The following is a 26,672-nucleotide window of genomic DNA, read 5'->3' on the forward strand; positions in this document are numbered from 1 at the left end:
ATGAGGCATGGAAGTGAATTTATCTGGCCCTTCTAGACAAGACCAGCTACCAGCCAAAGACCACCCAAGACTCCGCTGATGCCACATAGAGCAAAAAAAATTGGCCAACTGAGCCCTGCCTGGCCTCATGACACAATGTATCAAAAAATACTTTTAAAATGATGGTCGTTAAGCCACAAAGCTGTGTCACAGGCAACAGATAACTGGAAGGAAGGAGTGAACATCTCCCACAAAGCGTCTCAAAGGACCCCTTTGCTGATGGTACCATCAAAGCACCAGCAGCATAGCACAGGGGTCTGGCATCTGTCTTCACACTAGCACTGCACACGGGTCCCAGGGAGCAGCTGGTCTAGAAACCAACATGCATGTGAAATATATCCTGATTTCCTGACTTTTTGAAAAGGCACTGTGGGCAGAAGGCACTGCTGATTTCTGCCTGTGAAACAAGACAATAGCTTGTATGCTTCTATGGCCCTAAGGCAAATTGCATGGGGTTATATTCCTTCAGGGTCTGTCCCTAGAGCCTGATTTCTCAGCCTTGGCTGAACATGGGCACCACTGCTCTGAAACCTGAGCACTGGGATTTTTTAAATTCCCTAAGTGATTTAAAATATAGCTCATTCTGAGAACCACTGACCTAGGAACCCTTAAAGGTATCAAAAGAAAGTCTAGGATTACTGCAGGTTAACTTGGAACAAACAAAAATAAAAGAAGAACTTCAACCAGTTTAACTCTGGAATGTGGTGCAGTCTGCCACCTCCCCCTCCCCGAAGGTTAGTTGGAAAGCAGAATTTCAAAATCATATCTGTGTTGAAATTTTAAAAGAAGAGTGTGTGTGTGTGTGTGTGTTCAGACAAAAGTTCTGCAAAGCCAACTAGGCAATATTAATTGGTTTCTGGGGTAGAGGGTGGGGGAGGAGGGGAACCAATGGTGGTGAAGGGAAGGGCCATTTTGTGTTGTTACAAGCCCCATTGGTGAGCGTCATCGATGAGTTCTCAATTGGAGTCGTGCGCCACCTGGTGGCTGCCTGGAATTCAAGAGTAGCACCCTCCCTACTCAGCCCACCGGCCCAAGCCTGTTCACACTGGCGGGGTGGGGGCACTGTTTGTAACTGATGGGGTGGTGGGTACGAAGGGAAGGTCTAGGAAAAAACGGTCCATGAGGATAGGAAGTACTTGATCCTTCAAATCCCCTACCTAGCCTGTGTCTGAGGCCTGTGTCTAGCATTTTTTGCGGGGTTTAACAGGAGAGCCCCAAGCTTGAACACTGGCCTCCAGGGCTGTGCAGAGCAGTGTAGGACGGCTGGCAGTGGACAAATGAGGAGATGGTGTCGGGCAGGAGGCTAGCGGTTTGTACAGGCTTCAGGTGTAACTGAGTCCACCTTCAGAGTCTAAGTGGGAGCTGCCTTGCACAGGTCAGGTGTACCAAGTGCTGGCCGTCTGGATACAGGTGTGGTTCAGACTCTCAGATACCCAGCATCTCCTAACCCAGCCAGGTGTGTGGTTCAGACTCTCAGATACCCAGCGTCTCCTATACAGGTGTGTGGTTCAGACTCTCAGATGCCCAGCGTCTCCTATACAGGTGTGTGGTTCAGACTCTCAGATACCCAGCGTCTCCTATACAGGTGTGTGATTCAGACTCTCAGATATCCAGCGTCTCCTGTACAGGTGTGTGGTTCAGACTCTCAGATACCCAGCGTCTCCTATACAGGTGTGTGGTTCAGACTCTCAGATACCCAGCGTCTCCTATACAGGTGTGTGGTTCAGACTCTCAGATACCCAGAGTCTCCTAACCCAGCCAGGTGTGTGGTTCAGACTCTCAGATACCCAGCGTCTCCTATACAGGTGTGTGGTTCAGACTCTCAGATACCCAGCGTCTCCTATACAGGTGTGTGGTTCAGACTCTCAGATACCCAGAGTCTCCTATACAGGTGTGTGGTTCAGACTCTCAGATGCCCAGCGTCTCCTAACCCAGCCAGGTGTGTGGTTCAGACTCTCAGATGCCCAGCGTCTCCTATACAGGTGTGTGGTTCAGACTCTCAGATACCCAGCGTCTCCTATACAGGTGTGTGGTTCAGACTCTCAGATGCCCAGCGTCTCCTAACCCAGCCAGGTGTGTGGTTCAGACTCTCAGATACCCAGCGTCTCCTATACAGGTGTGTGGTTCAGACTCTCAGGTGCCCAGCGTCTCCTAACCCAGCCAGGTGTGTGGTTCAGGCTCTCAGATACCCAGCGTCTCCTAACCCAGCCAGGCGTGCCGCCACACTTCACTGCCTGTAAAGCTCAATTGTCGCTGACAATATGAGAGAGCACTTGTTCGTGCAGGTGAAGAGGGCTGAGACCATGAAGACCAACTTGTATCCAGTGTTAAGCCCAGCTGCACGTGAATAAGAAATGACAGAGGTCACACATGGCTTACCTCTGCGATTAACAGGGTCCTTAGCAACGTACGCAACGTAGTCTGTTGTGTCCTGTGAAAGAAAAAGGAGATGTCACATCACTAACCACGGGTGAAGCATCGTGTACACAGCAGCTCAGACACCAAGACCAGCCCAAACGACAGACCAGCTAAAGGACATGTCTCGAACTGTAACGGAGGGCAGAGATCACCGGAGATCGGCAGACAGCTCTCGCATACTCACACTGTGAGCAGCAAAGACCTAGAAGGCCCAGGTACTCAACATGTTGGATCACCCAAGGAGTTGTAAAAACACTGATCACTGAGTCCCAGCTCCCAGATAATCTGATTTAACCAGATTGGATGTGGGCCCCGGACATCAGAATTTTTAAAAGCTCCACAGATAATTCTATTATGGACGAAGGCTGAGAAATACTGCCATCCGCTCTCCAACAACGGTGCTCAAATCTGAGCTGGTGTCAAGAGTCCCCGACAAGGCTTGTTACAGTGCAGATTGCTGGGCCCCACCCCATGGTCTCCAACTGGGCAGGTCTGAGCTGAGGGCCCAAAATGTACATTTCTGACAAGCATCCAGGCAGCAGCTGCTGCTGTTGCTGCTGATCTGGGGACCATACTGAGAAAATCAGAAGTGGATGTTCAAAGACTGGTTACAAATACCCCTAATGGGTGGGTGAGATATGATGACTTAATGACTGATTTTAATCCTTTTGAGATGTTTCCAAACTTTGAATTCTATTGAGAAGTCTCCCCCTTACACATGAAATACAAGTCCCCTTGCTGATTCACCTACTTGGCACACAGAGGAATTGATGATCTCAGAAGTGGGCCTAGGCAGCCACGTGGGTTTTAGTTTCTAAACAGAGGAACCAACAATTCTCTGAATTCTTGCTTTTTTTTTTTTTTGGTTGTGCTGGGTCTTCATAGCTGCACGTGGGCTTTCTCTAGTTGCTGCAAGCAAGGGCTACTGGCTAGTTGTGCCCAGGCTTCTCATTAAGGTAGCTTCTCTTGTTGTGGAGCACAGGCTCTAGGGCACGTGGGCTTAGTTGCCCTGCAGCCTGCGAGCTCAATTCCCAGACCAGGGATCAACCCCTGCATTGGCAGGCCAATTCGCAACCACTGGACCACCAGCAGTGGCCACAGGACTGGAAAAGGTCAGTTTTCATTCCAATCCCTAAGAAAGGCAATGCCAAAGAATGCTCAAACTACTGCACAATTGCACTCATCTCACACTCTAGTAAAGTAATGCTCAAAATTCTCCAAGCCAGGCTTCAACAATATGTGAACCGTGAACTTCCAGATGTTCAAGCTGGATTTGGAAAAGGCAGAGGAACCAGAGATCAAATTGCCAACATCCGCTGGATCATCGAAAAAGCAAGAGAGTTCCAGAAAAACATCTATTTCTGCTTTATTGACTGTGCCAAAGCCTTTGACTGTGTGGATCACAATAAGCTGTGGAAAATTCTGAAAGAGATGGGAATACCAGACCATTTGACCTGCCTCTTGAGAAACCTGTATGCAGATCAGGAAGCCACAGTTAGAACTGGACATGGAACTTTCCACAGACTGGTTCCAAATAGGAAAAGGAGTACGTCAAGGCTGTATATTGTCACTGTGCTTATTTAACTTATATGCAGGGTACATCATGAGAAACACTGGGCTGGATGAAGCACAAGCTGGAATAAAGTTTGCTGGGAGAAATATCAATAATCTCAGATATGCAGATGACACCACCCTTATGGCAGAAAGCAAAGAAGAACTAAAGAGCCTCTTGAGGAACATGAAAGAGGAAAGTGAAAAAGTTGGCTTAAAGCTCAACATTCAGAAAACTAAGATCATGGCATCTGGTCCCATCACTTCATGGCAAGATGGAGAAACAGTGGAAACAGTGGCTGACTTTATTTTGGGGGGTTCCAAAATCATTGCAGATGGTGACTGCAGCCATGAAATTAAAAGAAAGACACTTACTCCTTGGGAGAAAAGTTATGACCAACCTAGATAGCATATTAAAAAGCAGAGATGTTACTTTGTCAACAAAGGTTCGTCTAGTTTTTCGTCTAGGCTATGGTTTTTCCAGTAGTCATGTATGGATGTGAGAGCTGGACTATAAAGAAAGCTGAGCGCCAAAGAATTGATGCTTTTGAACTGTGGTGTTGGAGAAGAGTCTTGAGAGTCCCTTGGACTGCAAGGAGAGCCAACCAGTCCATCCTAAAGAAAATCAGTCCTGAATATTCATTGGAAGGACTGATGTTGAAGCTGAAACTTCAATACTTTGGCTACCTGATGCAAAGAGCTGACTTATTTGAAAAGACCCTGATGCTGGGAAAGATTGAAGATGGGAGGAGAAGGGGACGACAGAGGATGAGATGGTTGGATGGCATCACTGACTCAATGGACATGAGTTTGAGTAAACTCTAGAAGTTGGTGATGGACAGGGAGGCCTGGCGTGCTAAAGTCGATGGGGTCGCAAAGAATTGGACACACCTGAATGACCGAACTGAACTGAACTGAACTGGACCACCAGGGAAGTCCCATCTCTGAATTCTTAAAAGCAAAAGAAAGACTTTGCTGCAAAGTTGATATTTTCAACATTCAAGAAATTCTCAAGGCAGGGGAACAACTGGTAAAGTTCTCCCCATGGCTGCTGGTATTTCCCCAACGTGATGGTTTCAGAGGATTCCAAGGTTATTTGTTTTTGCTTTTTTTTCCCCAGCATTTGCAAGACTGTCATGAGTTCCTTCATTGTGATTCTCTGTGGGCAGAGAAGACAACCCCTTCTCTCCCTACAGCACTCCAGAAAATCCTCCAATGTGAGAGGGAAAGGGGGAGAGTGAGGGTAGGGGTGGGGTGGTGCCATGGTATGATCATCCATGGCAGGGAGTTCATGGTTCAACGTATTTTTCCAAATGTCACTCCCCAGAACTCAGCATCACTCACTAAAAAAGGAGAGCGCTTCAAGCAGCTCTTGATATATTGGACTGCTAACCTGGGGTCATTCTCCAGCATGCAGCCTGGCTAAGCTGTTTCCTCTTCCTGCCCAGACCACTCTCCTTTGGTATATTCACAGACTAACCTGGGAATTGGAGTGGGAGACCAACAGTCAACATAGCTTCCGATTGTTTCATCAGGGAAGATCTGCTCAGAATCTGAAGCTATTTTGCAAAAACAAGGATTGTAGCTTGTCATCATAGACACCCTTTCTGGATGCAAGAGATGTGAATGTCAGAAGTGACCTTAGAGAACATTAGTGTTTCTCAATCTGAGATCCATGGGACGCTGGGTTTGGGCAGGTATAGTCTCCAGCTTTTGAGATATCACCAGAATCTCTTTTATGGTTTCCCTTCCATGAAAATCTTAAAAGTTAATACAAGAAAATGCGGGATCATTCGAACAACAACTGTGTCATCAAGTTCTGCATGCAGTTTCAGTGCCAAGATTTTCAGTGGGGTTTCCAACATTCTGGGTGCCAAATTTTTTAAAGAATTAGAGAGAAAAGAACAGCAGACTAGATGGCTTTGCCCCCACCTGAAGCAATTTAATGTCACTTTTGTACGCAATGATGTATGACTGAAGTGTTTACTTGAATAGAAGAAATTAGTGGAAGGAGTGAGTCATCCGACGCCTGTGATAGTACGGTTGCTGCCCTCAAAAGCACCATGGTGTCCAGTTTTAGAGTCACATTGGGAGCAGAGATTTAGTTTCAGCAAAACTTTATGCATCACAGTAAATTCATTTTACTTTGGATGTTGTCGAGTCTTACTGTTTTTATTTGCACTTCCAAGTTTGATTGGGATTTACAATTCAATAAAAGATGTAAACAAAAGGAGTCTATACATAATTTATTTTTGCATATATTTTGATAACAAAATTAGAGTCCACACTTCTGGCATATACAAGGAAATGATTCTTTTTCAGTCCTTACTCCAGTCTGAGAAATGCTCTGCTGACTCCAAGCTAGGGAAGGAAGGCTAGACAAGAGACATGATATGCCCCTGTCATTCAGCTGATCAGCGGTTAAGCCAAGGACACAGCCTTTCTGATGCCAAAAATGATGCACTTCTGGCACAGTAGGGAAATGTATTGCTATTCAAAACAATGCTATTGACATCACCCAGTCACACAGTGAGCACTCTAAGTTCCAAAGATGGGGATGCCAAGGGCTTATTCTGTATTTATACATGTGTCTTCTCACTCCCAAGCTTTTCTGAGCCCAACCATTATTCTGGCATTCTTTTTAGTGATCTTTTAGAACTGCTAATAATAGTAGGTAATAATTGTAGTATGCCTATTTATTGTAAGGATTAACAGTCTGTCTTATTCATCTTATTCTTATAATGAATAAGAATAAAACAATTATAATGAATAAGAATAAGACAGATACTGTCTTATTCCAGTCTGTCTTATTTGAATTTTCAAAACACCATATTCTTACCCAGTAAACTGAGGCACAAAGCGAAAAATTGACACATACTTAGTATCAGAACAAGGAAGAGAAATAAGAATTGTTAGTTTTATTTAAAACATCTACCAATTGAAATGGTTACAAATAAATTTGGAGTGGGAACTCAGGCACAAGGTGATATTCATTTGAATTGCTTAAAATTAAAAAGTAACTAGGTTTCTTATCCCCTAGAATCATAACATTTTTGTATCAGAAAAAACATTAATAGTTATGAATTACTTTAGGGGTCACTGAAATGTTTCCTTTGTTAAGAAGAGGTGATGATGAAAACTGAAAATAGTTTACAGATCTTAGTGCATCCTGGATAAGAAAAAATAGTTTCAACACAGGACAATGTATTTGACTTTCCAGTTCCCATATCTTTGCACCTCCTCTCATAACATCATCATGAAGATGAGGTTTGAGACAAGTTCTTGAAAGGAGATGTTGATGCAGGTGTTCAGTGTTTCTGCATCTTATTTTTCAAACTGGGTCAACTTCCAAATTTGAGAAACTGGTTTCAAGCATTACATTAGGCAAGAAGTAGACAACCAGTGCAAAATAATCAGACCTGTTTACAGATGTAAGTATAGACATGTGCTCTTCACATCAGGTGGCCAAAGTATTGGAGTTTCAGCTTCAGCATCAGTCCTTCCAATGAATATTCAGGACTGATTTCCTTTAGGATGGACTGGTTGGATCTCCTTGCAGTCCAAGGGACTCTCAACAGCCTTCTTCAACACCACAGTTCAAAAGCATCCATTCTTCGGTGCTCAGCTTTCTTTATAGTCCAACTCTCACATCCATACGTGACTACTGGAAAAACCATAGCTTTCACTAGATGGACCTTTGTTGGCAAAGTAATGACTCTGCTTTTTAATATGCAGCCTAGGTTGGTCATAACTTTTCTCCCAAGGAGTAAGCATCTTTTAATTTCATGGCTGCAGTCACCATCTGCAGTGATTTTGGAATCCCCCAAAATAAAGTCTGTCACTGTTTCCACTGTTTCCCCATCTATTTGCCATGAAGTGATGGGACCAGATGCCATGATCTTGGTTTTCTGAATGTTGAGCTTTAAGCCAACTTTTTCACTCTCCTCTTTCACTTTCATCAAGAGGCTCTTTAGTTCTTCTTCGCTTTCTGCCATAAGGGTGAAACTTTAGCAGAGGTTTAAGGGCAAAGAGCCATCTACAGGGTGGCCAAGTCCTTCTCCTGCCAGTGCCCTTGGTTCACACATCTCCCTGTCTCAGACCCTTGAGATGCAGCCTGTATCTCCCCAGCAGGAGCACCTGAGTGATGCTGGGAAGATGGGGGTGATACCTCCCCAGAGGCTGCAGCAGGTGGGGGAGAGAAGGGCAAGTACAGGCTTTCCTGTAGCAAATACACTCAATGTCATGGTTACACTGTCCTTTGGAAAATGTGAGACTGGAACCAGCAGAAGAAATCACTCCCTTGATTTGGCTTTCAATGTGCCAACAGCAGTTTTACAATCAGGCTACCCAGGTAGGAGTGTGGAAGAAAGGTATATGAGTTAAACATGGAGTCTGGGAAAAATCCCCTTTCCTGGCTAGAAATAGACAAGGTCCCTGGCCTTGGGATAAGAAGTAATTAATATAATGCACTGATTACTCAGACTATCTTGGACCAGTAAGCCTTACATAAAATCTGAATACTGCCTACCGACAATTTGATAAAATAATACAAACAGCAAAAAGGATAACAAAAATACTGTCCTGCCTGAGGAGGGAGTGGTTTTCCTGACACTGAAGCTGAATGCTAGCCTTGTATCGTAAATTTCCTGACCATATGTGGGGAGCAAATTCCCTAGTTAGGCCACCTTCTTAATAAAAGAAGCAACGAAAACTGGAACATTCTCCTATTCCCTATCCTCTCTCTCCACAACTCCTTCCCTGTTGGGAAAACAAATCATTAAAAGACGACAGTGTTAAATTTGGAGAGAAAAATACCAATTTCAAATATTTATGAATAAGTCAGAGTAAGTAAATTCACAGCCTTTGAGTAAACTTAAAATCCCAAAATGGAGAACTCCGGGGAAGAGCCAAGAGAAAAACAGAAACACAGCAAGGCTGGCAGGGTCAGGCGCACACGCCGGCCACTTTGGAAACTAGGGAGCTATGCCACTACGCCTTAAGAAAGCCACTGCTTCAGAGACTTTTGACAGCTTTTGACTAATGAAATGAAATTTAATAGTAGGTCGTTGCCATGTGTCAACCCTAAAAAAAATGATAGGAAGAGCTTATGGAATGGAAGCCGAGGTAGCTGGTATCACAGTTAAATTTCCTGACAGGGTTCTAAGAGGCATGCTTTTGAAGCAGGGTCCCTTCTCAGCAACTCTGACAAAAACAAGCGAAAATAACTCCAGGGGTACTTACCGGGTCTCCCCCGGAGGCAAAGGAGATGGACTGCATGTGATGATTCGCTATAATCTGCCAGGCCGAAAACAAGAAACAAAGATGTACTGTTATTAGCCTTCCCATGTCTTGGAAAACAAACTGTTTGTTGGCAGACAACACAAATCAATAAGGTTTCCTGAAAACTGGTAAAATTGGTACCCAATGAAAAGAACAATTATAAAAGTGGTAACAATAGATAACCTCCAGTGAAATTTCACAGCATCTAACTGCGCATCTAACTACTTTGCCAGAATTATCTCGTTTACATCTCACAGCAGCCCTGTGAGGTAAGAACTATTGCAATCCCATTTTACAGATGAAGAGCCTGAGGCTCCCAGGGGCTAAGCAAGCAGTTGGCTCAAAGCTCTATAGCTAATAAAAGGCAGAGTTGGGACCTGAACACAGAGGGTCTTAATAACCATGCCTCTTTGAGAAGGAAAACGTCTCATCCACACACCAAAACACTTCAACTGTGCAGTTTGTTTCCAAAGGCACATGGGGTCTAAAGACCCCATAGCTGGAGGGGAGGGGAATGTGGCTGTCCCCTACTTCATCCGGTTTATAGCATGAGCACACGAATTAGCCTATATCCAAGATCAAAATCAATGCCCTCTCCAGCACTCTTGTCATTGATCACTTTAAAAACCAGCAAGGATGTTCCAAGTTAATTTTAAAATGGGAAATTTCCATTAGCATTATCAACTGCAGCATACAGAGGAATTGAGTAGACACTGAGCAAATTAGAAGCTGCCCTAAATTTAAAAAGCTACATAAGTCTTCCCTGCTATTTTTATCTTTTTAAAGACAATGCAATGACACTGAAGTAAATTTCCGGGGGTGGGAACAGCACTCTTGCCTCCAGCCCAGCATAACCAAGTTTGTTTCTGCACAGCCCCCTCAGGCCCTCGCCAGCAGGCAGGCAGGCAGGCAGAATTCACAGAGCCGTAATCCTACCATCCAAGGGATTTTTCCAATCGTGCGCCAGTAAAACTCAAAGCAAAGCTATAACTGAATTATAAGATAAAATGAGATATTTTTAAATGCCTACTTCAGTTGTTGGCACTCACGAAACTACTCAGAATCTAGAAGAATCCTGAGCATACACATGAATAGAAACAGTGAGTCTAGCTCTGTAGCCTGTACTCAAACCGAGCTGGATCAGACTAATAGTTGCCTTTTGCAGCTTTCCGTTTCCTGCCTCTAGTCTAGGGGTAGAGGGCTCCCAGGAGAGCAGTGAGGACGTAGCAGTCCCCAAATGATGACAAACTGTGACTTCTAAAGTTGTTCGTTTCTGTTTGTTAATTTTTTTAATTTTTTTATTCTAAAGCAGCCCTAAAGCTGAGGTTTGGAAATCAAAGATTTCAGAATAAAATGGACATCATATTTGGTCAACATGACCATTACTGTGTGATTTTATGCTGTCCCTTTGGGTAGAGTAGAAATTGAAAAGGAGAGTAAGAAAATGAGAGCTAATTAACTAAAAGATGTGTTTTGTTCTGAGGGTGTTTCATCTTGCTTCTCCTTGCGAGCTCTGCAGAGGAGAGCTAGGACTGCATTTCTGTTGTCTCTCTGGATTGGGAAGGGCATGCCCACTCAAGCTCCTTCTCAATTTGCTACAGCCAGGCCTAAACTCGGGAGAGGCTGAGGGATGTGAGCTCTGTCTCCTGCCAAACCTTCCTCAGACTGTGCTCATGTCATCTGCGCTGGCATCTCCCAGGACTCTTGAGCCTAGCACTCCCTCCCAAGGGCAGGACCATGAGACCAGAACACACCCAACCAGCCCCCAACCTCAGGATGGGGAAGGCCAACCATTGTGACCTCATCCTTTCTGCTCTGAGAGCCTGCCTCTCTCTCTCTTTTTATTTTTTGAGGTAGGACACGAAGTATAAGGTGGAATTACAATGATTTCACAAAATTGAGGACCATGGCCTGAGGATTCCTAGAGACAAAAGATGCAACAGTCACATGCAATAAAAATGGAAGAGAACAAACTGTGGTTGCCAAGCGGGGAGAAGGAAAAAGGGAAACACTGGGAGTCGGGGATTAGCAAATACAAACCTTTATATAGAGAATGGATAAACAACAAGGTCCTACACTATGGCACGGGGAACTATGTTCAGATCATGTGATAGATCATAATGGAAAAGAATTTTTGAAAGAATATATACATATAAATACATATATAACTGAATCACTTTGCTGTACAGTAGAAATTTACAAAACATTGCAAATCAACCATATTCAATGTTTAAAAAAAAAAAGAATGAAAGTGGGCATGTGAGGGGAACCCTGAGGAAACCTATCTCATTAACTTTCACGCTCAATCACGCTGCATCCCAAGCCTCCACAGCTAGAGGCAGCTCCAGAGAGAGGCTGAGCCCATGGCATCTTTCTAATCTACCACGAGATGACTGGTTACCATCCCTCAGAAGGGCCGATGAGAAAAGACAAGGAATTATCCACCAGTTGAGTGAGGACAGAGGAATGGAGTGAGAAGTGGAACCCAGTATGCCAAAGCACAGCCTAGGCATTGCCTCTCGTTTCTATGCCAGATGTAGAATTTACTTCAGCATCTGGGGTTGGAGGTGGAGTCCTGTTCATCCTAAATGAAGCTGGGCAGGCTGCTTGCTCACCTGAGGGTGTGGAAATCAATAAATATGACTATGTTTAGCAAGATGAAGGTAACCCTGGGCATTCCCGGTAACACACTGCGGAGTGGGGAAGTGCGTCACTCAGAGGTCTGTGGATCGCCCAGCCTCCTCCATGGAGACACACCTGAATCCCAGCTTCCACTCCGCCAGCAGAACCCCAGGCTGAGCTGAGCATGTTCACTTCCTTTGTCTCCTCTGGCCTTCAGAACCAAAGTTCTCTTGGTTCCAGGACAGCTACTCATACACCCACCTTCCCAGCTGAAGGAACTAACAGTCAAAGAAACTCAAATGACAGGCAGTGTGGAAAAACCCAACTACCTTAACAGAGTCCGCCTCAGTAAGCTTCCTCACCCCCACCTCTGTCAGCCAGGACCCTGCCACACTGGTGTGCCACAGATGCACCTCGTCACATCAACTCCATGACAGTCTCAACTGTGAGAGGCTCCAAAATAATGACCCGCTAAGAAATTAAAAATACTATCAATTAAACCACAGCATGTGACCATTTCAAAGATAATAAATGTGGAAATTAAATGTGGGCTGTAGAACCAACAAATACAACGCAAGAGAAAACAAAATGGGGCAAAGGGACATTGATAGGAAAGTTTTGCATACACAAATACACCTCTTTTTAACTCTAAGTAAATCAGTGATTTCATGCATTTTCCTTCCTTCCCTCAACAAAAAAAAGGTAATTTATAACAGAATTCAAAAGACCCAATTCCAGCTATCACTCACTTGATGAACTTTAAAAGTGGCCAGAGTTTGCAGACTGGTGAAAACTTTATACAAATGTGTTTCACAGGGGCCCAATAAAGCTGGAAAAAGGAAGCCCTTTCAAACAACCACGGTTTGGGGGTTCTGGGCAGGGCAGGGCATGGGCGCCTACAGACCTGTTTGGAGTCCGGCGTCCGCAGGTTCAGGCTGGCGGTGGAAATAGTCAGGGAAATGCTCATGCCTGCAAACTGGAGGTTGCTCTTGCCCAAGATGCTGGACAACATTTTGCTTGGAGGCTGTGAAATGAAGAAGCATTATTTTAGCTTTCCATTCTCTGGAGGCCGCACTGTCAGGGCCCCCACACTGTTCCATCCGCCACACCTCCAGCCTCCACCTTCCCCTCTCATCAGGCCCGTGAAGGCAATGTCCCAGAAATGAGCTGGGAGGGTGGCATCTGACCCTAACACATTAATTCTAGAGTATGCAGTTTGCAAACTAAAACACCTAACACGCACACACTGAGATGAGGACCTTGCAGGAAGGTCAGAGGTGTCAATACACCAAGTAGCTCATGTTGGGATGCATCTCATGGCAGTCACTCATAAGCCTCAGGAAAGCATCAAAGGCCACAAGTTTTGCAGCCTCAGAAACTGGCTTCATCCCACCAGGAAACTACTCAGGACTAGACTAAATGGACCAGCTCATGGGGCTGATGAACAATCAAAAGGTCCAGTTAAAACTGTTGGGTCTGGGGCCAGCACAAGGATGGACAGACCCAGTTCTGCTCCAACTGGTGCATAAAACAGTCCTCCAGAACTCTCCTTGGCACAGGGACCAGTTGCCCCCCATACTTCCTTTTCAGATTAGAACATGCCCTCTTCTAAGATGCCAATGCACATTAGTTCTTAACCAGGCAGGCACTATTTTTGAATCCCCTGCCAGAGCTATCTAAAAAGAGAGATGCCTGAGGCCCACCCAGGAGATTCTGATTAAGTATACCAGAGTGAAGCCTCAAAATAGAAACTGCTTCCCCCACTTTTGTCAAGAGAACCCTGAGAACTGCTGGTCAAGTACCATATGACTTTAAAAGCATTCCTGTTTTCAAAATTCTGGAGCCTGCCTGGTCCCCTATGCCTCCTGTGGGCTGATTGAAACACAGGCTAGCACATCAAGTTGAGCCTTCATCCAAACTTTTCTGCCTGAAATCCAGTTACTCTCTGGGTTCACCAATGTCTGCAAGCTACGAAAGCAGAGCTGACCCACAGCCCTGGAAGCAGCGGAGGCAATGACACAACCTGACCCAGAACCTCAGCCTTGGGACAGACTCGAAGACAGGGATGCACACACTCCCCACCATTCAGTCCAGGCTTAGCAAAGTCCAGATGGTGGGTGTTTAATTATGTATATACTAGACACTTAAGGAAAGAGTTTTTCTATGTTTTCTCTTAATCAAGGTTTTTTTTTTCCTTCTGGTCCAACCACCTCCAGGATGAAAAGCTCAAGGGATTAAAAGTGCAACCCCTGAAGCCAGGCAGTCTGAGCTTGATCTCAGCTCCACCATCTCACATTGTAAGTTCCAATCCCTGAACCTCAGTTTCTATCATCTGTAAAATGGGAATATCCAGTGGTATTCCAGAGCTGGCTTGTTCTAGCTAACAAAAGCCAATTATTGATTTTTTTAGGAGTTTTATGAGCTGATCACAAAGAGTCAGACATGACGGAGTGACTGACCAACAACAATGAACTGGTCATTAAAAGGAGCTGCTACTTGAAATTAATTTATGTAGACTTCCAATTAAATCAATTACATTTAAAAGACAAGCAATGAACACTCAAAACTCATCACTTCCTAAATGTTGCGACATTAACTATTACCTATGCTGTTCAGGTTGGTGACTCGGTGGGAAAGCATCCACCTCCCAGTGCAGGAGATACAGGAGACTCAGGTTCAACCCCTGAGTCAGGAAGATCCCCTAGAGGAGGAAATGGCACCCCACTGCAGTATTTTTGCCTGGAAAATTCCACGGACAGAGGAGCCTGGCAGGCTACAGTGCATGGGATCACAACTAGTCAGACATGACCAAGATACTGAATATGCATGCCCATGCTGTTCATTATGTCCATTACATGCGGCAGGGATGCTGTGTAACAGTGACCTAAAACACACTTCTTCCCAACTGCCCTTTAGGGATATCAGGTTAGAGCTTGAAATTGGCCATAGTGGAGCATTTACCCCATAGAAACTGGCAAACATGACCAATTTAGTGCTTCTCAGTCTCCACCCCAAGAGCCTGTTGCTCAACTTTTACCAGCACACCCCTGAGGGCATCAACCACAAAGAGTTGCGCAAATGAAATTAATTAACGTACGGAAAAGCTGAGAAGAGCATCTGGCCCTGGTTTACAGGGCTTTAGGTGTAGACCTGGGGTGTTTACTTTGGCAACACTATCAGTTAGCCTTGATAGCTAACTGTCCTCATCAACCATATGGCAAAGAGGGAATCTAAGCTCTTTTTGTTTTTAAAAGTGACAAGAGTCATTGTCACTGTAAGTTACCCTCTTTAAACCAACGGATGCCTCTTGGTTCCCCACTCTCAGCCAAAAAAAAAAAAGATGACAAGAGCCAGGCCATAGGAAAGAGAAACTGAACAATTGTGTGTGATTAAAGAGACTGCGTGGTGACAGAAGTGGGAAAAAATAAGAGCTGGGAGGATGGTACCTTTCTCTTCCTGAAGGCTCCCTTGGATCCAGGGACAGCTTCACAAACCCGGCTGATGGCTTCCCTAAGAGGACAGGAAGAGAGATCCATTTTATCACATCCATCAGGATTACATAACCCAGATTGTCTACACGTACAAAAAACAAAACCAAAAATCCACACGCACTGTATCTTAGAACCTCTGGCTGCCAGTATCATAGTTCTATCTGTTGCAGTGGCCATTTCCTAAGGCTGTGATATGTATCAATGCCACACTTGCATTTTTCTTTTTCAACATTTGGTTAAGATTCCGTTTTAGAAAATCGCTGCCGTGAAGCGCTGAAGTGTACTTTTCTGGATGTTCTCTCCATGGCTGTGGTCATGGCACAAGGCCCAATCCTAATCAAGCACTGCTATTGATCAAGATCCTTCTGAAGTGAGTCAGAATGTAATTAAAAGAAATTCAGTCTTCTGAGTGTTATTCCCAGCTTCTGCAGTTACTAAATATCATAAAATCAAGAGAGTTTTGAAAGAGGAGAGGAACTCCGGGGGTATACAAATGAGCCAGAAATGAGGCTCTGTGCAGACATTTCTAGAACAACAGTGTGCTGGGCACAGTCCTGAGGAAGGAGACAAGGAACCTAGGTACCAAGGGGACTGGCAGGAGGACCAGCTGCACAGCGTCTGACCCACAGGCCTGTCCAGGGCAGCAGGCATGAAGCAGTGCGTGCATGCTCAGTCATGTCCAATTCTTTGCAACTCTGTGGACTGTAGCCCGCCACATTCCTCTGTCCATAGGATTTTCCAGGCAGGAATACTGGAGTGGATTGTCATGCCCTCCTCCAGGGGATCTTCCTGACCCAGGGATCAAACTTGTGTCTCCTGCATTGCAGCCAGATTCTTTACCACTGAGCCACCCAGGGCACCCACAGGAGCAGTGGGTGGGTGCAAAAGTAAGACCAGGGGGAGGCTGCTATAGTCCAGATGCTGGAAGCTGGGGAGAGCATGGCTCTGGCGGGTGCTTGAAAGCATGCTTAGCACAATTTTGTGACTCAGCCTCAGTGAGAAATGATGAGTGATATGCCAAGTGAGGCCTCAAAGTCAGGAGCCCCAAAAAGAGCTGGGTTAACTTCTAACTCCCACATGGAAAAGGACAAAATAGTAAAAGAACATAAAAAAAATAATAAATAGGAATTTGGAGACACATTGAATAATAAAGAAGATAATGGGCCCTTAGTGACATGTCACAAACTTTTTCAGCTGAATACTTCTTGCAATTATTTCTATCATCTAGAAAAATTATTACTGTCACCATAGAATGCTTTTAAGAGAAATATGACCTTGTCAAATTAAGCAAGAGACTATTAAGATAAGCTTTACATTTGCCATTCAACTCATTGTAGAGAAAGGAGAAAGAAATACTATTCTAAAAGTTCAGATGCCATAAAAACTATAGACAATGAATCATCATGATGCAGAAAAAGTTTATTTGAAAGAAACAAATTTTTTTATGTTCATCCTTAGTCATTTATTTTAAAATACTATTATTCTAAAAGTGGTTCTATCAAAATGATCATTCAAAGTATTTTCTAAAGGTAAACTCCTTATTGAATAGAGTCGAGTCATTTCTCTAGAGAAACATGCATTTTTTTAAAAGTTACTATATTTTATGTTTAATTTTTTAAAAGTTTGATGCCTGTCTGCACTGTGTGTGTTGTATTAAATGATATATTTAGCTGAGCAAAGCAGTTCAGTCTCTGATAGTCCCAGCAGGCTAGAAAGACATTATTTGGTGAAAAGTTTCCAGTTAGTCATTTTTTAAATATCCCTAGTAAGCGTCAGATTTCTTTTCCCTTCCACTAACACGCAAGAGGGGAAAAACTGGTCTTGGATGACAGACTTCAAAAAAGAAATGTCAAATGTCTAATTTAATATGTAGCTTACACATCATCAAATGTCCTATGTAGTCAAGCCATGAAGGTTGGGCAGCAGGCCTTGCTACCTATGTACCACTTTGGGAGGTGGAAATGACCAGTGAGCATTAAGAATGGGATTGTGGTGAAAATGTTGCAAATAATAAACATGGTCTATCAAACAAATCCCATATCTCTATCCCTCCCATAGAGAGAAAAGCAACCATCTCAGGGCATGTTCAGAGACTCAACCTTTTGGCCTTAAACTTTGCAAATGTAAGACATTCTAGAAATGTCTCAGAGCTCATGAACTCAGGGAAGTCCGAGGGATCCCCCTTGTGGGCCAGCCTTTAGAATCCCCAAGGAGGTTTGCAAACCAAGCTGCTTTTCAGAAAAATGCTCTCCTTTCATCATTGGCAGAAACTTGTTTCTAATGACCATATTCCTCATGAGTGGGAATTCTCATTTCAGTCAGGTTGATGATATCCATTTCTGTTTGAAATAGAAATGTGACATAACTATTAATAAGTGCAATAGTTAGATGACTGAAATTAGCTTGAACTTCAAAGTCTAATTTAAATGTAACAATTTTTATGTCCCTCCTTACTCCCTAGCAGAGTGCCTCTTGGTGATCAGTACTATTTCAATTGGTTCATTTAGCAATCATTATTTAGCCTTTGTATAAGTCCATTTAAGCCTAGTTTGAGCCTCCAGTTGTGCTTTTGCCCTGTTTTTAATAATGGAAATTGCATCCTAGCATTCTGTCCAGTGAGATCCCATTTTGGTAAGTCAACCATGACCTTGGAGTTCAGTTAATATGAAAATGGAATGTTTGGCACCTCCAGAGTCATCTGAGAGTACAATTACTGGCTTCAGTAGCCAGCCCCAGATGCTACTCCTTACTTTCTCATGATTTCACCATCGTCCCTTTTTCAGTCTAAAATTTTCATCGTTAGAGTCAGTACCCTAGAGATTTAATAGCTTTTTCATTGGAATACAGTACTATATCCTTTGAAATCATGCAGCATCACCTTATTCCCTACTCACAATCTCATTGCTGCCCACCCAATCTCCCCAAACACACACACACACACACACACATTTTATAGACTAAAACAATAAAAAGAAGAAAAACAGGACATCTGGGTTATTTCTACACTTATCACTCATATTCTAGTGGGTTGGGTGTGCAACAAACACACACATATAATCACAAATTGTGATCAATTTCATGAAAAAACAAAAAGTAGAGGTATGTAGAATGTGTAGATAAGTAGAACCTGCCACCCTCAAATACGCCTCTCTGGTGAAAGGATCATTTTGAGCTGAAGGCAATTGAGAAGAAGCAGATACAAGAAAAGCTCCCTGTACTTCCCCTACTTGCCTAAAATTAGGACATGAATTTTCAAAGGCATTGCTTTCTCCTCTCTACCAGGAAGGACAACTGGAGACAATGCTGTGTGTGTGTGTGTTAGTCATTCAGTCATGTTGGACTCTTTGTGACCCAATGGACTGTAACTGATGGCCTGTCCATGGAATTCTCCAGGCAAGAATATTGGAGTGGGCTGCCATTTCCTCCTCCAGGGGTCTTCCTGACTCAGGGATCAAACCTGGGTCTCCTGCACTGCAGGCAGATTCTTTACCCTCTGAGCCACCAGGGAAGCTGGAGACAATGCTAGACCTAGATCAATTAAGAAATGCACCAGAGGAATCTGCATAGCAAACCTTGCTACTAGCTCTTATCTTCCATCAGTTTCCTCATGCATTTTATCTTTCCACAATCTGTCACCCTTAGAAACTCACTCTTTTTCCTTGTGCCTTGTCAATTCTGTACAGATCTATTCTTCAATTAAGGTATAAGCCCAAGTTCTAACCACTTCTTTGAGTTACTCAATGCTGAGTTTCACTGTGTGGCTATGCACTGCATGCTTTAATCAACAGTTCATCTTTCTCTCATTAATCTGTCTTCTCTTAGCCTAAATTTAGGGTCCCAGGCAAAGAACATAGGAGGGTAGAGCACAAAAGTTTTTTCCTCCCCTACAGAATAAATGTGGTAATGTTTATCAGTTGAGGGGAAAAGTTACCCAGTGGGGAGCATTTAAGTGCCTGGGTAACCATCTAGGAAAAAGTAAGTTGAGTTCCTATCTTATATTTATATAAGTATGCAAATAGATCCTAGATGGATCACAAATTTAATTTGTTTGTGATGAAACCATAAGAGTACTAAAAGAAAACCAGGAAATTTTTTTTTAAATCTCTTAGAATGATACAGAAGCCATAAAAGAAAATATTGACACAATATCATAAAACTTCATGCACAAGAAAAAAATGGCAATATTTCACAATCAAAGAGATAACTGTTCTAACATAAGTCAATAAAGAAAACATCAAAAACCCAATGGAAAATGGATAAAAGATATGAAGAGTTCACACAGGAAATAAATGGCTCTTGAAAATATGACAAGATTCTCAGCTTTACCATAGTAAGAATACAAATTAAAGCCTATACTAAAAATCAACTTTCACAGACAAAGATTTAAGCTTGGTAAGACTTTGTAGGTAAAGTACCTGCATTAGTGAGAATGTGTAAGTTGGTATAGCCTCTGTGGGAGCAGACTGGCCCTATCCCTGACAAAACAAAAGACACAGAGACCCTTTCATCCAGCAGTTCTACCTTCAGGAATGCATCCTCTAAATACGCTCAGAAACAGGACAGAAGACTTATATACAGCACCACTGATTGCAGCAAAGTCTTTAACATGCTGATGGGAAAGAATATCTATCATGGGACCAGTTCAACAAATTATGGTACCGCCATTAAATGAACTATCAATAGCGTTGTTGATGGTGCCCTCTCCACTCTCACCTCCCTTTTCCTCATCAGCTTTCTCCAAGTCACTCTTGTTCACACTAACTGTCCCTGTAAAGTCGCCAACAACCTCCCTGGCACCAAATCGACAGGTGATCTCCTGTCCTCACTTCCTTGACATACTTCCTTTTCTTGACTTCTTGCTTCCACACTCTTCTGACATGCTCCACCCTCTTGAGTGTTTCTGGTCAGTTTCTCGCCTTCTCCATGACTCTACCTCTAAATCATAGAAAGCCCTAGCGATCTATTCAGCCCAACTCCTTTCTGTCCTCTGTATAATCTGGACAAGTAGATGGTGCAATCTGAGAACAAATTTACTGCCCAAACATCTTCTGTCTAAAGCCACTCAGGCAGCCAGCTCCTCCCTGGCTCCTGATGAAGCCCTTGGACACACCCCACATCTGGTCAACTCACTTCCAGACAAGAAAATGTCCTCAATCACTTACAACTGACTCCATTTTCCTATTTCCAGTGATTTAAAATGTTTAGTCCCAGTGTAATAGTGAAAGCCTGGAACATCATTTGAAGTTAGAGCTCTTCTCCCTCTGTTAGCACTGCCTGGAACCCAAAACCTTCTGGTGGCCAAGGAAGGAGGTGCCTCCTATCCTCTGGCCACAGCTTCTGATTTCTTGGCTGGGATGGGGGTCTGGGGATGCATACAAAGGAGTCAGGGATCACTGAGGGACACTGTTAGCCCTGGGTCTGGGTCCTCAGGCTAGGACTGAAGGTTTCAGCAGACTCCTCTAATAGGCACTCTCATTGCTTCTTATGCAGAGTACCTCATGACAAATGCTAGACTGGATAAAGCACAAGCTGGGATCAAGATTGCCAGGAGAAATATCAATAATCTCAGATATGCAGATGACACCACCCTTATGGCAGAAAGTGAAGAAGAACTAAAGAGCCTCTTGATGAAAGTGAAAGAGGAGAGTGAAAAATTTGGCTTAAAACTCAACATTCAGAAAACTAAGAACATGGCATCTGGTCCCATCACCTCATGGCAAATAGATGGGGAAACAGCGGAAACAGTGACAGGCTTTATTTTGGGGGGCTCCAAAATCACTGCAGATAGTGACTATAGCCATGAAATTAAAAGATACTTGCTCCTTGGAAGAAAAGCTATGACCAACCTAGACAGCATATTAAAAAGCAGAGACATTACCTTGCCAACAAAGGTCCATCTACTCAAAGCTATTGTTTTTTCAGTAGTCATGTACGGATGTGAAATTTGAACCATAAAGCAGGCTGAGCACCAAAGAATTCATGCTTTTGAACTGTGGTGTTGGAGAAGTCTCTTGCCAGTCCCTTGGACTGCAAGGAGATCCAACCAGTCCATCCTAAAGGAAATCAGTCCTGAATATTCATTGGAAGGACTGATGCTGAAACTGAAACTCCAATACTTTGGTCATCTGATGCAAAGAACTGACTCATTTGAAAAGAACCCAATGCTGGGAAAGATTGAAGGTGGGAGGAGAAGGGGACGACAGAGGATGAGGTGATTGGATGGCATCACTGACTCAATGGACACGAGTTTGAGTAAACTCACAGAGAGGGTGATGGACAGGAAAGCCTGGCTTGCTGCAGTCCATGGGGTCACAAAGAGTTGGACATGTCTGAGGGTCTGAACTGAACTTGCTTCTTTGATAGCTCAGTCCTCCTCTCCCAGGAATAGTTGGTTGCCTGTGCTATGAAATAGCACACACCTGCCCCTCCTAGCATCACACCTGTGGAGTAGCTCCAGCCTATTGCTGCTGACACAGCCCCATTCTTTAGCTGAATGCTTTCTAGCATGGATTCAGAAGGCTCATGACCCATTAGGATGCCTCCTGCGCACAGCAGCTTCTATCAGCTATAGGTAGTTTCTCTCCAAACACATTCCCTCCTGCTTAAGGTCTCGACATTGCAATTCCGAGTATCCACTGGGCTGCCCGAGCTCCCTGTGACACATGCCAAAGTCTGTGTCATCTTCTCAAAGACCATCACTGTGTCTGAAGCTAGAGGAAACCATCTGGCCCCGTCCACATTAGCAGGGTAGAGACCATAAGACACAAGACTCTAGCCAGAGAAGTCCTCTCCATAATTCCCAGCATCATTCATTCATTCTGCCTTCCGGGTGAGTATTGGGAAAACAACAGCAAAGAAGGTTCCACACCCATCTGTGGTGATCCCACACCTTAGCCCTCCAGCAGTGCTTGAGCCATGCCCTGCCTGGACCTCTGCTAAACAAAGGCAGGGTCCAATTTTACTCTGTGGTTACCTCTACCTATTTCTGTCCTCAGGTATCTTATTATCTCTAGCTCCAAAGACCTCATTTGTCTTCATCTCCAGCTTCAACCTTTCCCAGGATGTTGGCACCAGGATTTTATAGACAATTACCATAAACAGTTGCTATCTCAACTCATTGTCTAAAGTTTTCTCAGACTTGTTTTCAAACAAAGCCTTGATTGTCCCTACTAAAAGCATTCCTTCTTTCTACCGTGGTCTTCCCACGGTAGAAAACAGGACCATGGTCCAGAGAGCTACCCCCACCCCACACCCAGGAGCTGTCATTGATCCTCCCATGCCACACCAAATCCATCAGAGCTCTGACCACCGTGGAGAAGCAAGACAGTCTACGTTCTCAAGAAACCTACAGAGCAGAGGAGGAGACCAGTGACTCATGGAATACTCTAGAGAAAGCAGTAGCCAGAGCATGTGCACTGTCAACAACCAGAAGGCAATTCTGTCTTTCAGAGAAGCAAAAAAGCAGGTACACTTTGTCCACAGAGAGGCCTCCATGCTAAAGGAGCTGGAGGCCAGGGGTGGTAGAAGATCTCAGGAGAAAATACAGATTGGAAATGGGATCAGAGAAGCGTGACATGATGGAAATAGAAGGAGCAGCCTTACGGAGCAATGGATCGTCTGGGAAATAGCAGACTGGGTCAGATTTGCGGAGAGCTGGGAGAAAGAAACAGATGGGTTTAAAATTCAGATCCAGGCCCAAGAAGTATTCAGAGGTGCTCTGAGGAGTGACAAACAGAAGCCTTTTAAATAGGGCTGATATTGGCCATTATCAAAAAATCTACAAACAGTAAATGCTGGAGAGCGTGTGGAGGAAAGGGAACCCTCTTGCACTTTTGGTGGGAATGTAAATTGATATAGCCACTATGGAGAACAGTATGGAGAGCTACCATAAGACCCAGAAATCCCACTACTGGGCATGTAACCAGAGAAACCACAATTCAGAAAGATACATGCACCCCAATGTTCATTGCAGCACTATTTACAACAGCGGGTACATGGAAGCAAACTAAGAGTCCATCAGCAGAGAAATGGATAAAGAAAATGTGGTACATATACAATGGAATATTAGCCATAAAATAGGAATGAAATTGGGTCATTTGTAGAAACATGGGTGGACCTTGAGACTGTCGTACAGAGTGGAATAAGTCAGAAAGAGAAAAACAAATATTGCATATTCACAAGTATATGTGGAATCTAGAAAAATGGTATAGATGATCTTATTTGAAAAACAGAAATAAAGACACAGATGTAAAGAACAAACATATGGACACCAAAGCAGGAAGGAAGGGGTGGGATAAATTGGGAGATTGGAACGGAGGTACATATACTATTGATACTATGTATAAAATAGATAACTAATGAGCACCTATTGTACAGCTTAGGTAACTCTACTCCATGCTCTGTGGTGACCTAAATGGCAAGAAAAATCCAAAAGTGGAAATATATGTATATGTGGAGCTGATTCATTTTCCTGTACAATAGAAACTAACTCGACATTGAAAACCAACTGTACGCCAAAAAAAAAAAAATTATTTAAGAAAGAAAGAAACAGGGCTGATATGATAGAAAAAAAACTGAATGGACATTAACCTAGCAGCAGACAGAGGGGACTGAGAAACAGCAGGCAGGGAGACCAGCCCAGACTTCTGCGGTGAAATGACAAGAAAAAGAGGTGCATTTGGAGAAGAAAACTCAACAGGCCTGCCTGATAGTGGTGAGTGGAGCTAAGGGTGGGGCCACAGACATCTCACTGTCACAGTTAGCATGGCCCTTCACTTCCCCCAAAGACGCTTGAAAGCGGCCCATTATCTCCATCGTGAAGCCATGAGACAGGCAGGCAAGGCATGAGAGCCAACACCCAGCAAGGATGGGGCCAGGAGACTGCCAGTCAGGGTTAGAGGGCACATGGGTGCTCAAAGTGCCAGGAGGAGGGCTTAGAGCAGATGGCTTCTTCCTAGCTTCATCCATGCAGGTGGATGGAAATATCCCAGCACCTACAATCTAAAGCATCACACAGGATTAAACACAATATTAGTCACCAAAAATAACCTCCAACTTAATTTGTCAAGAGGAATTTCACCACAACAGGCCAAAAGCACTTAAGTTTTCCAACAATAGGTATGTTGCAAGGAGAAACAGAGCCATGGATTTTGAAATCTCTGTACCACTTGAAGAATCAGTGAGATACCAAAGCGAGTTCCCCAACTGTCTCAGTTTTACAGAGTCAACCCTGCCATCGTTATCCTAACATTCCCAATGTTTGTGATTTGCCCCAGACACACGTACACAGTAGGTGTCAATAAATACTGGTTGCTGACTACTAAACAGATACAAAAACTAGTATCCTATAATTTCTCATTTAAAATAAAAGCCCAACAGAAAAGTAGAAAAGATATTCCTTAAGCACCTTGATATCTCCAAAATGAAACATAAACCCTTGAGATTGCTAAAAATGCCTGAACCAAAGAAAAAAGCTCCCTGAGACAATATTAAACCTAATATCCCTAATGGTTTAAATAACTAAAGTCTGGTCAAGATCACTGGTGGTGGTCACAGACATCTCTCGCTGAGAGTTCAGAGACTTGCTTTATTTATTCTTATGAGTACTTCCACTGAATTTTCTTTCCCCCTTTAACATTCTAACTGGTGGGTTAGAAAAAGTGCTCCCAATTCAACTGCTTCAAGATGCTGATAAGCCAATCAAAGAGAAAGGTACACCTCATAATTGCTCTTTTTGGACAGGTGCAAGTTTATAAAAAGCCAAGTTCTCAGGTAACCAGGATGAGTCCACGACCCACACGGTACTGTAGGCAAGGTGGTCCCACTTCCCTCTGAATGCCAGCCACCAAGAGGTTAAATGGGGCTGCCCAAAGGAGCGTGGACTCCACAGACCTTGGAAACCCTGCCTATATCTATCTTTAATGCCAGCTTTTTAGAGAGATTCATCTTCTGAGATCAAATACCACAGGCTCTAAAGAACCCCATGCCACTGAAACCTGCTTCCTTATAGCACAGCAGAAATATAGGGGAAGCAAGCAAACCTGACCTCAAAGTCTCTGACCCTTTGGATACACATGCCAAAAGCAAACCAGTCAATTCTAAAGGAAATCAATCCTGCATATTCATTGGAAGTACTATGGCCAAAGTTGAAACTCTAGTACTTTGGCCACCTGACATGAATAGCTAAGTCATCAGAGAAGACCCATGCTGGGAAAGATTGAAGGCTAAAGGAGAAGAGGGTGACAGAAGATGAGATGGTTGGAAGGCATCACTGATTCAGTGGACATGAACTTGGGCAAACTCCGGGAGAGAGTGAAGGACAGGGAGGCCTGGTGTGCTGCAGTCCACAGGGTCACAAAGAATCAGACTAAGCAACTGAACAACCACCAAAAGCAAAAGGGGACCTGACATTTTCCAGGCTTTGTTCTACATGTTTCAAGGAATGTGTGCATGCTCAGTCACTTCAGTCATGTCTGACTCTTTGCAACCCTATGGACCGTAGCCTGCCAGGCTCCTCTGTCCAGGGGGATTCTCCAGGCAAGAATACTGGAGCGGGTTGCCATTTCCTTCTCCAGGGGATCTTCCTGACCCAGGGATTGAACCCGCGTCTCTTTCAAGGTGTGGCCTCATTTAATCCTCACACATCCTTGGCAGATAGGGCCACTGATGCTGATTTTATAGTTGAGGAGATGAAGCAAAGTGTCTGAGATCACACAGCCAGCAAGCTCCTGAGCCTGCTTGGAATCCCAGGACTGAACCCTCAGCTCCAAGACCGGATCACATGGGAGGTCCACAGAGATGGTGCATTTTTTGAACCCGTCTCTGTCTGGACCTCAGGAGAGTCCACCCACATGTTCCTCACCAAGGTCACCAGCAACTGACTCAGAATCTTAGCATCTTCACCATCTCAGAACTACATAAGGCCTTGGAAGTCCTCAACACCATTTCTAATCCACTGGGGACCTTGAGTGGTGAGCAAGATGGGGGTGGTGAATAAAAAAACCAGGTGCCATAATATCCAAAACCTATGGAATGGGTAAACACACCATATTCTGAGTAAAACTGTGCTGGGAGTGAAAAAGAGCAGACTAGGGATCCACACAGAACATGAATGAGTGTGAACAAAGTTGTATGCATGAGGGAGGTCAGACAAAAGAGAGTTAAGTGCCACCTGACTCCACATATATAAAAATTCCAGGAAATGCACGCCAATCTATACGTGATGGTGCTCTGTGCGTGACTAGGAGACCACAGGAGGAGGAGCCTGTTCCC

The 26,672-nt window shown here is 44.0% G+C and overlaps 1 protein-coding gene across 3 annotated transcripts in view; it reads right to left on the bottom strand.

Moving 5' to 3' along the window:
- The window catches only part of SHC3 (SHC adaptor protein 3), a 179,806-nt gene that overhangs the window by 64,694 nt on the left and 88,440 nt on the right, over positions 1 to 26,672 (bottom strand). For all 3 annotated transcript variants that reach the window (XM_043927465.1, XM_043927466.1, XM_043927464.1), the window contains 4 exons: positions 15,357 to 15,420; positions 12,815 to 12,934; positions 9,250 to 9,303; positions 2,419 to 2,470 (listed from right to left, as the gene is read on the bottom strand). In XM_043927465.1, coding sequence (XP_043783400.1) covers positions 2,419 to 2,470; positions 9,250 to 9,303; positions 12,815 to 12,934; positions 15,357 to 15,420 — 290 coding nt within the window. The remainder of the gene's footprint in view (positions 1 to 2,418; positions 2,471 to 9,249; positions 9,304 to 12,814; positions 12,935 to 15,356; positions 15,421 to 26,672) is intronic.

The sequence above is a fragment of the Cervus elaphus genome, chromosome 16 (genome assembly GCF_910594005.1).
Source record: "Cervus elaphus chromosome 16, mCerEla1.1, whole genome shotgun sequence".
NCBI lineage: Eukaryota > Metazoa > Chordata > Mammalia > Artiodactyla > Cervidae > Cervus > Cervus elaphus.